This window comes from Trichechus manatus, unplaced genomic scaffold (assembly GCF_000243295.1).
Source record: "Trichechus manatus latirostris isolate Lorelei unplaced genomic scaffold, TriManLat1.0 scaffold00082, whole genome shotgun sequence".
Lineage (NCBI taxonomy): Eukaryota > Metazoa > Chordata > Mammalia > Sirenia > Trichechidae > Trichechus > Trichechus manatus.
In genome coordinates, this window is record NW_004444018.1 from 11,543,959 (window position 1) to 11,556,870 (window position 12,912).

The window sequence follows — 12,912 nt, forward strand, 5'->3', positions numbered from 1 at the left end:
ATAAAAAACTAATTCAATCTATACATTTACGTCTCCCTCTATCTCTCTATCTAAAGTCCCTGGGTGATGCAGAAGGTTGTTGGGTCTGGCTGCTAACTGAAAGTTAGAAGTTCAAGTCCACCCAGAGGTGCCTAAGAAGAAAGGTCTGGCCATCTACTTCTGAAAAATCAGCCCTTGAAAATCCTATGGAGCACAGTTCTAATCTGACATACATGGGACTGCCATGGGTCAGAATCAACTCGACAGCAACTGGTTTGCTGGTTTATCTGTCTATGTATCTACCTGTCCATCTACCTAAAAAGATGTCTGAAAGCATTAACTAATGCTAGCTACAGTAATTTTTAGAATTTTATCCTAATATTTGTCTATTGTTTGAATACTTTATAAAGATCTCAAAAGAATGATTTTCCTTTAAAAAAAAAGACAAAAGCAAGGTATTGATTCTAGGTGGTGGAAATACAGATTAGTGTTATTTTTTCTTTGTATATTTCATTGTTTAAATAGCCCCATGTTTTTAAACTGAATTCCTGTCTGAGTTAATGTAAGGATGTGAAGACATACGTGTACACACTCTTTCAAGAGCCTGACTCTGAAAGGAACAGAGAAATGTGGTACATGTAGGATTGAAAAGGGGGTTTTGTTTGTTTGAGAAATCCAAGCATGTTTTAAACTGATAGGAATTACCTAGTAAAAAGAGAGGTTGCTGAGGCAGAATGGAGGAGATACCGGAGGGAACTGAGAAGAATGTCCCCAGACACAAGTGGAGAACTTGCCTGTCCACAGGGAAAAAAATTACTCGCTTCATTCCAGCAGAAGGGAGATGGGGGGGGGCGGGGGGGGCTCTTTGATGGTTTCTACAACAATCAATGTCCATGGAAGCAGCAGTCAATAAATCAAACAACATATTGCACTGGGCAAATCTGCTGCAAAAGACCTCTTCACAGTTTTAAAAAGCAAAGATGTCACTTTGATCACTAAGGTGCACCTGACCCAATATCTCATATGTATTCAAAAGCTGGACAAGGAAAAAGGAAGACAGAATTGATGCATTCAAATTGTGGTGTTGGTGAAGAAGGTTGCATATACTGTGGACTGCCAGAGAATGAACAAATGAGTCTTAGAAGTTCAACCAGAATGCCCCTGAGAAGCGAGGATGGTGATACTTTGGCTCACTTACTTTGGACACGTCATCAGGAAAGACCAATCGCTAAAAACAGACATCAGGCAGGGAAACGAAGGAAACCCTTAATGAGATGGACTGACACAATGAACTCAACAATGGACTCGAACATAGCAAGGATCATGACAATGGCAAAGAACCAGGCAACATTTCGTTCTGTTATATATAAGGTCAACCTGAGTCGGAGCCGAATGGATGGCAACTAACAACAATTTTCTCAATAAAGAATCAGTTGAGAAAGAAGGTGGAGGAAGGGGAGTGGGAGGTTTCACGAAGAAGAAGAAAGTGTGAAACAGCCATCGCTGAGACAAGGAAAACAAGCCTCCAGAAGAAAATACTAGGTAGCATAGTGTGCCTGTTGAGGATTGTAATCGTAAATTTAAAGTCCAACCAGCCAGTCGGGATGTGGTTTTTCTCTCACGACATTCAGAGCGACTCACGTCTGAAGGACGGAAGTGGTAGTAGGGCTTACCATGGGCTAAGGTGGTGCCAGTAAGTCTGAGCCAAGCTGAGAGAGGGAAAGGGGTCACACGTACATTAAAGAGCATCTCTCAGCTGGACTGGAAGAAGTGGATGTGACAAAAAATGAGCTGGGAGGGGAGGCAGTAGTCAGTGTAGATGTCCTGTGGTGGAGACTGAAAGTGGCACAGTTACTCATGATGACAGAGTCCTGGAAGCAGCCATGGGAAGTGGGAAGTGGGAAGTAGGGTGGAGAAGGGTTTGTTGGGGATGAGGTCAGAGAATAGCGACCACGCTGTGCATGGTTCAGCCATGGGGATGCCGAAGTCACCTGGAAGGCACACGCGAGTCAGGGTGGAGAGACTCCACTGAACAAATAACCAGGAGCTCACGCCAGTGCACTGAGGAAAGCCAAAACCAAACCAGTTGCCACAGAGTTGACTCTGATTCATGGTGACCCCATTTGTGTCAGAGTAGAGCTGTGCTCCATGGGTTTTCAATAGCTGATGTTTCGGAAGTAGATCACCAGGACTTTCTTCTGAGGCACCTCTAGGTGGACTCGAATCTCCAAGCTTTCAGCAAGCAGGTTAACTGTTTGCACCACCAGGGACTCCAAGCTGAGGAAAGGAAGTGGAATATTCAAGGCTCAGTAGAGCCCAAGCAGGGGTTAGCTAAGAGGACCCAACCCCACCTCCTGGCCCAGAGTACAAGGATAAGACAAAGACCCAGTTCCATCTGATGTGGGATGCAGCAAGCAGCATTTTCTAGAGGAAGCCAGGTTTTCATTAAAGAGGAAAATGTTGTTGGGGACCATCAAGTCGATTCTGACTCATAGCGACCTCAGTTGACAGAAGAAAATACTAGGTAGTATAGAACTGCCCAATAGCATTTTCTAGGCTGTCATCTTTCTGGAAACAGATCACCAGTTCTTTCTCCTGCAGAGCCGCTGGGTGGGATCGAACTACCAGCCTTTCGGTTAGCAGCTGAGCACTTAACCATTGAGCCACTAGTGTTCCTAAAGAGAAAAATAGTAGTTGTTCTTGTTGTCTAATATAGACTTACAATTCCCACCATTGGAGGCTTTGACTCAGTAGTTTTTATAAAAATCTCTCCAAGTGATTCAGATTACCTGGCAGGTTTGGAAACCACCATCTTAAATGATCCCAAGGCCTCAGGACCCATAATGAAGTAAACGCAGCATGTGCTGAGCAAGTATATGTTGAACTGGAAGCAACTAAGTTTGTTATTTCTATTACATATCATTAGTAAAGGTCTCTGAGTGGTGTAAACAGTTTTTGCTTGTCTACTAACTTAAAAGTTGGCAGTTCGAAACCACCCAGCTGCACTGCAGAAGAAAGACCCATCAGTCTTGCTTCCATAAAGACTGCAGCCAAGAAAACACTACAGAGCAGTTCTACTCTGTATCACATGGGGTTGCCATGAGTTGGGACTGATTCAGCGGCAGTGGGTTTGGTTTTGGTGTTATCATTAGTAAACTCCTTCATGCCGTGAAGTATTAAAATGGCAAAAAAAGAAAAAAAAAAGACTCCAGACAACTTGCAACCTGTACAACTGAGAGAACCATTAGTGTTGCCAACTGACTATAAATTCTCAGATGAGCTTGTTTTTCCCCTCATCCCAACAGAGACTGACAGTTAACATCCTTCAAAGGCCTCTCCGTCCAACCAGATAAACCTAGCATTACTAGTTGCAGCCCCGTGTGTGTCAAAGTAGAACTGTGCTCTATATCAGCCAGGGTTTCAATGGCTGATTTTTTGGAAGCAGATCACCAGGGCTTTCTTCTAAGGCACCTCTGGGTGGACTCAAACCACTAAGCTTTCAGTTATCAGCCAAGTGCATTAACTGTTTGCATCACTCAGGGACCAACTTAGCATTATAATGAACTAAAACTAACAATAACTAAGACCACCCATCAGTTTTGTACCCCAACCAGAAACAATCTACTTAAAATGGAAGAGAAAAAACATCCCCTGAGCTACATTCCCATGACCCTGTGAATTAGGTAATTACCAAAAGGTCCTTCCTTCTATCCTACAACGAGCATTCTATCCTCAAACAGCTAATGCTTGGATCAGATTTCTATGGCTGATTGTTGTAACCAAATCAATCCAGCCCTCCTCCCCTCAAAAATGTGTTACTAAAGCTTTTGGATCTTCAAACATACAGAATGAAAAATGTTATTTTGATCAGAGTTCTCTAACTATATATTAATTATGGAAATGTGAAATGTTTACTTATAAGGGTTATAAGGGGTTTTGCCTCAGAAAGGATTGAAGGATTTCTTCCTTTAATCACGGAGCTCAAAATTTTAAAGATGGAAAATAAAGGCTAAAGTGTGAGATGTCTCACATAGTAATTCTTCCTGGTTAGACATTGCCTTTCATCATCCAAGCACTTAACCAGTGTTTACTGTCCCTACTTCCTGCAAGAAGACACGTTTCTGGAGGCATCCACCACAGTGGCTAGTCAACAGACCATTCACTCAAGTGTAGAAAGTGGAGACTCGTCTTCAATCTTCATTTAACTACTAGCCACTCCCAAGCCCATTAACAGGATTCCCTTGATTTTTCTTGAAGTTTTTAAAGTTTTCTCTCATTAGCTTGCATTGTACGAGTGGAATGATACAGGTTTAGGTATATGTTCATTCTGATTTCTTTGAGGCAGGGTGTGTGTTTCCTATGGACACCAGCAAGTCGCTGCAATGCTGGTAGATTCCTTTTAAACAATATGAACAACGTAGGCTCACAAAAAAATATCCCAAGTCCCCCCTCTCCATATCCACTGCTACCTTCCCACCCTAGTCCAAACCATAGTTATCTCTTACCTAGAATACTGCAATCGTTGCCTTGCTCCTCACCCTGCTTCTAATGCAATCAGTTCTCCAACCACCAAACAGCCAAAGATATCTTATTAATCACATAAATTATGTCATGTCACTCCCCATGCTTAAAACCTTCAAAGGGGCTTTCAACTGTATTCAGACTAAAATGAAAACTACAGCATTTATTTCTCATAGTCTCCCTGTTTCCATCCTCAAACAAAAACAAACAAACAAATCTGTTGCCACCGAGTCAATTCTGACTCATGGAGACTCCATCTCTTACCAAGCAGAACTGCTTCATAGGGTTTTCTTGGCTGTAATCTTTATGGAAGCAGATCGCCAGGCCTTTATTCCACAGTGTGGCTGTGTGGGTTCAAATCGCCAACCTTTAGGTTAGTAGTTGAGAGAAAACCATTTGCACCACCCACTTTCACCCTGCTCCCTCAAAATCTACTCTCAATACGAGAGATTAGATAATGTCACTCTTTTACTTGAAATCTCCCAGTGGCTCCTATCTCCCTCAGAGCGCATGCCAGGGCCCTCACAGTGGCCTCCCAGACCACAAACTGGCAACCCGTTGCTCTCAGACTCCATCAGGTACTATCCCACTCAAACTCTTTACTCTTCCATGCCTGGAATGCTCTTCCCCATCTCCTGCACAGCTCACTCCTCACCTCACTCAGGTCTTGGCTCATGTGTCATCTCCTTGATTAGACCCTATCTTGCTATTTAAGACTGCGATGTTCCCACTCTCACACCCTCTAACTCCCTTTCCTGCCTTAATTTTTTCTTTAGAACATTTAGCTGCATCTGAGATAACATAAATTTTACTAGATTACTTATTGACCTACTAGGATGTAAGCTCCCATGCAGTTATGAATTTTGATCTATTTTGTTCATTTTTGTATCTCCAATGCCTAGAACAGTGCCTGGCACATAACAGGTGCTTATTTAAATATTGTTGAATGACTGAAGGATCGGAGCCTTGCCTACCTTCCTACCCTCATCATCTCCCCTTCTCACTCCATTCCAGCCGCACTGACCTTTCCTCTTGCTTCTCCAGCAGGCCAAGCCCACTGCAGCCCATTTGTACTGGCTTCTTCCTTCTGCCTGGAATGCTCCAGCACTGATTGCTCAGTCTAAACTAGCTCCCACTCCACCCCCAGGCATTCTCATATCACATCTGAAATTACCTTGCTGATTCATGAACCTACTTGTTCATTTACTGTCTCCACCACTGAAATGGAATCTTTAGAGCAGGGCCTCTGATGCTTGGAATGGGCTTGGCACATAGTAAGTGCTTGTAGACAAGGGATATGCAGCCAGTCACATTCATGTGGGTCTCAGTTTTCTCAAGTACAAAATAAGAAGGCTGATGATGATCTCTGAGGCCTCTTTGGGCTCTAAAATTCTGGTTTTATATTCCTGTGGCACAGTATAGTTTACAAAGAGCCCTCACTTATGACAGCTCATTGACTGGCATGAAATTAACACAGAGAAGTAACACAGTGGAGTCCCTGGGTGATGCAAACTTTTGGCTGCTAACTGAAAGGTTAGAGGTTCGAGCTCACCCAGAGGTGCCTGGGAAGAAAGGCCTGGAGATCCACTTCCGAAAAATCAGCCACTGAAAACCCTATGGAACACCATTCTACTCTGACACACATGTGGTGGCCATGAGTCAGAATCAACTCCTAGGCAACTGGATAAGTAACACAGTTGTTATTATCCAGCTTTTGTATATGAGAAAATTGCTGGCTATAGGACTTGCCCAAAACCCCACAGTTACTAAATGTGGGGCTGGGTCTAAATCCCCAGCGATTTCCATGCTGCTACAACCTAGCAGCATTCAACGGGATTGTCTAGTCCTTACAAACAAGTTTAAAAACCACAAATTTGTTGGTTACTTCACACTAATCCAAACAAGTACATCATATGAACTTCTGTTTTCCATGAATACGAAGGTAATTTGAGAATGAATGGTACAATCATTCTTTGTAATCAGTAAAAATTAAATTTATCGGTTAAAACTAATCTGATTGTTGAACATCTACATTTGTATAAATAATTATTCATCTTTACAATACACTTTTAACTCACTCGTGTATTTTAAAGCGTTTAGGTGTAGCTCCACAAGCACAGCTACTCCAAGGGATCCTGCAGGAGTTAAGTAGTAGTAAGGTGTACCCGCGGTCACCAAGAGGTGGACTCCTTTGTTGAGATTCTGCTTTGGGAAAGCTGCGAAGGTTCCAGCCCTTCCTGAAGACTTGGTAAATGTACCGAGCACGCAGCCAGACACACTGACACTGACGACTGCAGTGTAGACCACCTCATTCTCTGTCCCCACCCGCCATCTGACCTGGGCGCGGCCTGGAGGGCAGGGGTAGCCCTCGCTCCACCCTGCCCGGGGCGCCTCCACTGCGCCCTGGCCTGGGAGCGCGGCGCTTACAGGTCGGGAGGTCCCAGGACAGCTGGCCGCCGCGCAGCCGGGCGCTCCGTGCAGACCCGCGCCTGGACCCCTCGACCCGCCTCACCCGTACGTAGTCAGCAGCGCCTTGTTGACCAGCACAATGCGGAAGGAGCAGGTCCCGTAGAAGAGCGCCGACAGCAGCTTGGCGACCCGGGAGGGCAGCAGCGCGGAGGTGGCGTCCGGGTCCGCGCTCCCGCCCTCGTCCTGGACGCCCGCGGTCATGTCCTGCCGCGGACCCGCCGCCGCCAGTTCCGCCGCAGACTGGCCCGGCTCCCGCCTGGGCCCCAGTTCCGTCCCCGCCCCCGGCCGGCCGGGGAAGAGGGCGCGGCAGAAACAGGAAGATCCGCAGCGCGAACCCCAGATCCAGCCCGCCCCTTGGGAGCACCCCAAAACGGTAGGCTCTGGAGGGCGGTAGAGGCTGCCCGGATCCTGTGTACCGGGAGTTTGTCCTCAAATTTACCGTGCATCTAAGCACCTCCTTCTGACTCTAGTCTAAATGGAGAAAAGAAAAGGGTCTGGAAAAGTTAAAACGCCCTACCTTCTGCTCCCTCCTCCCCCACATAATTTTGTTTTGTTTTAAGATATAATTTACATACGATAAAATGCAGATTTTACGTGTCCACAGTTCGATGGGTTTTGATAAATGTATACACCGTGTAACTACCTCAGTTAAAGCATAGGACATTTTCATCAGCCCAAAAAGTGCCCTGTGTCCCTTCGAAGTCAATATCCTTCTCTCATTCTGATATCTATTAGCGTAGATGGTAGTGGTTCTTAGGTACCCTTGAGTTAGTTCCGACTCATAGTGACCTTACGTACAACAGAAGGAAACACTGCCCGGTCCTGGGCCATCCTGGGCCATCTTCACGGTCGTTATGCTTGAGCCCACTGTTAAAGCCACTGTGTCAATCCATCTCATTGATGGTCTTCCTCTTTTTCGCTGACCCTCTACTTTACCAAGCATGATGTCCTTCTCCAGGGAATGGTCCCACCTGATAACATGTCCAAAGTATTCTCACTTTCAAGGAGCATTCTGGCTGTACTTCTTCCAAGACAGATTTGTTCGTTCTTCTGGCAGTCCATGGCATATTCAATATTCTTCGCCAACACGGTAATTCAGTACTGTCAATTCTCCTTTGGGCTTCCTTATTCATTGCCCAGCTTTCACATGCACAGGAGGCGATAGAAAACACCATGGCTTGGGTCAGGCACACCTTAGTCCTTAAAGTGACATCCTTGCTTTTCAACATTTTTGTTTTGTTTTCGTTTGTTTGTTTCTTGCGATTTAAGTGAAAGTTTGCAGTTCAAGTTAGTTTCTCATACAAAAATTTATACACACATTGTTATGTGACCCTAGTTGCTCTCCCTGTAATGTAACAGCACATTCCTCCTTTCCACCCCGGATTTCCCGTGTCTATTCACCCAGCTCCTGTCCATTTTTGCCTTCTCATCTCGCCTCCGGACAGGAGCTGCCCATTTAGTCTCATGTATCTACTTGAGTTAAGAAGCACTGTCTTCACAAGTATCATTTTATGTCTTATAGTCCCGTCTAATCTATGTCTGTAGAGTTGGATTCAGGAATGGTTTCAGTTCTGGGCTAACAGAGAGTCCTGGAGCTGCTTTTCACCGTTCTTAAAGAGGTCTTTTGCAGCAGATTTGCCCAATGCAATCTATAGTTCGATTTTTGACTGATGCTTCTATGCGTGTTGGTTGTGGATCCAAGTAAAATGAAATCCTTCACAAACTTCAATGTTTTCTCCATTTATCATGATGTTGCCTACTGGTCCAGTTGTGGGGATTTTTCTTTTCTTTATGTTGAGATGTAATCCATACTGAAGGCTACATAGTCTTTGATCTTCATCAGTAAGTGCTTCAAGACCTCTTCACTTTCAGCAAGCAAAGTTGTATCATCTGCATATCAAAGGTTGTTAATGAGCCTTCCTCCAATCCTGATGCCACATTCTTCTTCATATAGTCGTTCCTCAGACTATTTGTTTAGCATACAAATTGAATAAGTATGGTGAAAGAATACAACCCTGAAAAGCACCTTTCCTGATTTTAAACCACACAGTATCCCCTTGTTCTGTTCAAATGACTGCCTCTTCGTCCATGTGTGAGCACAATTAAGTGTTCTGGAATTCCCATTCTTCCCAGTGTTATCCATAATTTGTTATGATCCACATAGTCGAATGCTTTTGCATAGTTAGTAAAACACAGATAAACATCTTTCTGGTATTCTCTACTTTCGGCCAAGATCCATCTGACATCAGCAATGATATCCCTCTTCTGAATCCGGCTTGAATTTCTGGCAGCTCCTTGTTGATGTACTGCTGCAACTGTTTTTTAATTATCTTCAGAAAAATTTTACCTGTGTGTCATATCAATGATATTGTTCAATAATTTCCACATTCTGTTGGAATGAGTACCTGTTTCTTTGGAATGGGCACAAATATGGATCTCTTCCAGTCACTTGGCCAGGTAGCTGTCTTCCAAATTTCTTAACATAGACAGGTGAGCACCTCCAGTGCTGCATCCATTTATTGAAACATCTCAATTGGTATTCCGTCAATTCCTGGACCCTTGTTTTTCGCCAGTGTCTTCAGTGCAGCTTGGACTTCTTTCTTCAATACCATTGGTTCTTGATCATATTGCTACCTCCTGAAATGGTTGAACATCAGCCAATTCTTTTGATACAGTGACTCTGTGCATTCCTTCCATCTTCTTTTGATGCTTCCTGCGTCGTTCAGTATTTTGTCCACAGAATCCTTCAAAATTGCAACTCGAGGCTTGAGTTTTTTTCTTCAGTTCTTTTAGCTTGAGAAATGCTGAGCATGTTCTTCTCTTTTGGTTTTCTAACTCCAGGTCTTTGAGCATGTCATTATAATACGTTATCTTCTTGAGCTGTCCTTTGAAATCTTTTGTTCAGCTCTTTTATTTCATCATTTCTTCTATTAGCCTTAAACACTGTTCAAGAGCAAGTTTCAGAGTGTCTTCTGACATACATTTTGGTCTTTTCTTTCTTTCCTGTCTTTTAAATGACCTTTTGCTTACTTCATGTATGATGTCCTTGATGTTATCCCATAACTCATCCGGTCTTTGGTCATTATTGGTTAAAGGGTCAAATCTATTCTTGAGAGGGTCTCCAAGTTCAGGTGGGATATGCTCAAGGTCATATTTTGACTCTCACGGACTTGTTTTAATTTTTTCCAGCTTCAACTTAAACTTGCACGTGAGCAATTGATGGTCTGTTCCATAGTTGGCCCCTGGCCTTGTTCTGACTGATGATATTGAGCTTTTCCATCGTCTCTTTCCACAGATACAGTCGATTTGATTCCTGTGGTTTCTATCCAGTGAGGTCCGCTTGTAGTCCCCATTTATGTTGTTGAAAAAAGGTATTTGCAATGAATAAGTCATTGATCTTACAAAATTCTATCATGCGATCTCCGGCGTCGTTTCTATCACCAAGGCCATATTTTCCAACTACCGATCCTTCTTTGTTTCCAACTTTCGCATTACAATCACCAGTAGTTATCAATGCATCTTGATTGCATGTTTGATCAGACTGCAGAAGCTGGTAAAAGTCTTCAATTTCTTCATCTTCGGCATTAGTGCTTGGTGAGTAAATTTGAATAATAGTCATATTAACTGGTCTTCGTTGTAGTTGTATGGATATTATCCTATCACTGACAGAGTTGTATTTCAGGATAAATTTTGAAATGTTCTTTTTGATGATGAATGTGACCCCATTCCTCTTTAATTTGTCATTCCCAGCATAGTAGACCATGTGATTGTCTGATTCAAATGGCCCATACCAGTCCATTTCAGCTCACTAATGCCTAGGGTATCAATCTTTATGTGTTCCATTTCATTTTTGACGACTTCCAGTTTTCCTAGATTCATACTTGCACATTCTATGTTCCGATTATTAACAGATGTTTGCAGCTATTTCTTATTTTGAGTTGTGCCACATCAGCAAATGAAAGTCCGGAAAGCTTGACTCCGTCCACGTCATTAAGGTAGACTCTACTTTGAGGAGGTGGCTCTTCCCCAGTCATTCTGGTTTCCTTCCAACCTGAGGGGCTCATCTTCCAGCACTGTATCAGACAATGTTCCACTGCTATTCATAAGGGTTTCAGTGGCCAATTTTTTCAGATGTAGACCACCAGGTCCTTCTTCCTAGCCTGTCTTAGTCTGGAAGCTCCGCTGAAACCTGTCAACCATGGGTGACCCTGCTGGTATTTGAAATACCAGTGGCATAGCTTCCAGCAACACAGCAACATGCAAGCCACCACAGTAGAACAAACTGACAGACCCATGGTGGTTAGATTTGCCTTTTCTAGAATTTCATATAAGTGAGATTCTTCTTTAGAATTTCATATAAAAGAATAGGTACTTTTTCAAGGCTCTTTCCTTTCAGTGTATTATTTTTGAGATTCACCTGTGTTGTTTTGGGTTCCAGTAGTTTGTTCCTTTTAATCATTGAGTAGTATCACAATTTGCTTATCCGTTCACCAGTTGATGGACATGCTGTTTCCAGTTTGGGGCTATTACAAAAATTGCTGCTGTAAACATCTGTGTATAAGTCTTTGTGTGGACACGTGTATTCATTTCTGTTGGGTAAATACCTAGGATTGGAATAGCTGGCCTTAAGGTAGCTGTAAAGTCTCAGGGCTTTTCTTGTCTCTCTGTGCTTTATGGTAGGTTTCCCCTCACCTGAGGGCCCATTTCTGTGAGGCCTGGAGAGCAATTAAGACATCCATCTTTGCAGCTGTTAATTGAAGAGGAGCTTCCCAGAACTGCCTATTCGGGCCAGTCATCTTGCTCTAGCATCTCTTCAAGTAATTGTCCCATATCTTCATTCCAAATAATTAACTTTAAAAAAACAAAAAACTGAAATTTTACCTTTTGAGAAAAACTAAAAATTTCAAGTTAAATAGAAGTTTGAGCCACACTGCATCAATGCTTGGGACAACTGTTTTTCCGTTTGTAGGCACTTAATAAGTTAGAGACTAAGCACTGAGAAACATTTTCAGTTCTGACTAGAACTAAAGCAGAACTTCTGAAAAATAGCTAGCACTGAAACAGCAAGACAGGAAGAGCCCAAATTACTCAAAACAAGAAAGAAAACAACACAAGACCCTGTTTTAAAATAGGTAATGAAGCCACTGGAATATTTGAATAAATAATAATAAACAAATATTTGAATAAGTCAAAAGGAAAAATGTGAACTTTTAAGTCATTTTGGCTAACTTCCTCAAAAAGATGAATTAAGCTTCTAGTGAATTTCTAAATATGTTTTGACTGCAAAATAGTATTTTGAAGCCACTTTTAATGATGGCCTTAGTCATATTTGCATTTACTTTGCTCCTACACATACTGCCTGGACCTTGATTAACTACAACTTACACCAGTTAGTTGCTCGTGAAATTCTTTTGCACAAAGTCTGGACAGGCTGAACCTTGCCATTGCAAGTACACTACTAAAGATCTACTGAGAACAACTGATAAAATATCTGGAATAGGCAAATGCATAGAAACAGAAAGTAGATTAATAGTTACCATGGACTGGGGGAAGGGAGGAATCGGGAGTTAACGCTTAATAGGTACAGAGTTTCTGTTTGGGGTGAGAAAAAGTTTTGGAAACAAATAGTAGTAATGGTTGCAAAACATTGTAAATATAATAATGGCGCTCAATTATACACTTAAAAATGGTTAAAATGGCAAATTTTATGTTATATATATTTTACCACAAAAAAAAAGAGAATAACTGATTTAAAAAAAAATAACTTTGCTTAACTTAGAGGGAAAAGGCTCTGAGTGGATTCTTGGGACTGTGACCCCAAGCTTCAACACATCCTGAATATAAGTGAAATGAAATCACAGTTGTTACTTTAATTTAGGGCCTGTGATAGGGCTGGCAATGGTTTAATACTTATCCACACATTGTAATAATGAACCATGTAGG

At 42.6% G+C, this 12,912-nt stretch overlaps 1 protein-coding gene across 7 annotated transcripts in view; it reads right to left on the reverse strand.

Annotated features, from left to right (window-relative positions):
- The window catches only part of SLC35D2 (solute carrier family 35 member D2), a 100,786-nt gene extending 93,597 nt beyond the window's left edge, over positions 1–7,189 (reverse strand). For 4 of the 7 annotated variants that reach the window (XM_023735837.1, XM_023735831.1, XM_023735832.1 and 1 more), the window contains exon 1: positions 7,013–7,170. In XM_023735837.1, coding sequence (XP_023591605.1) covers positions 7,013–7,170 — 158 coding nt within the window. Of the gene's footprint in view, positions 1–1,970; positions 2,128–7,012 lie in introns of those variants that run through there. The other 3 variants (XM_023735830.1, XM_004381334.2, XM_023735836.1) reach the window with 2 other exon arrangements.
- Between the last annotated feature and the right edge of the window lie 5,723 nt (positions 7,190–12,912).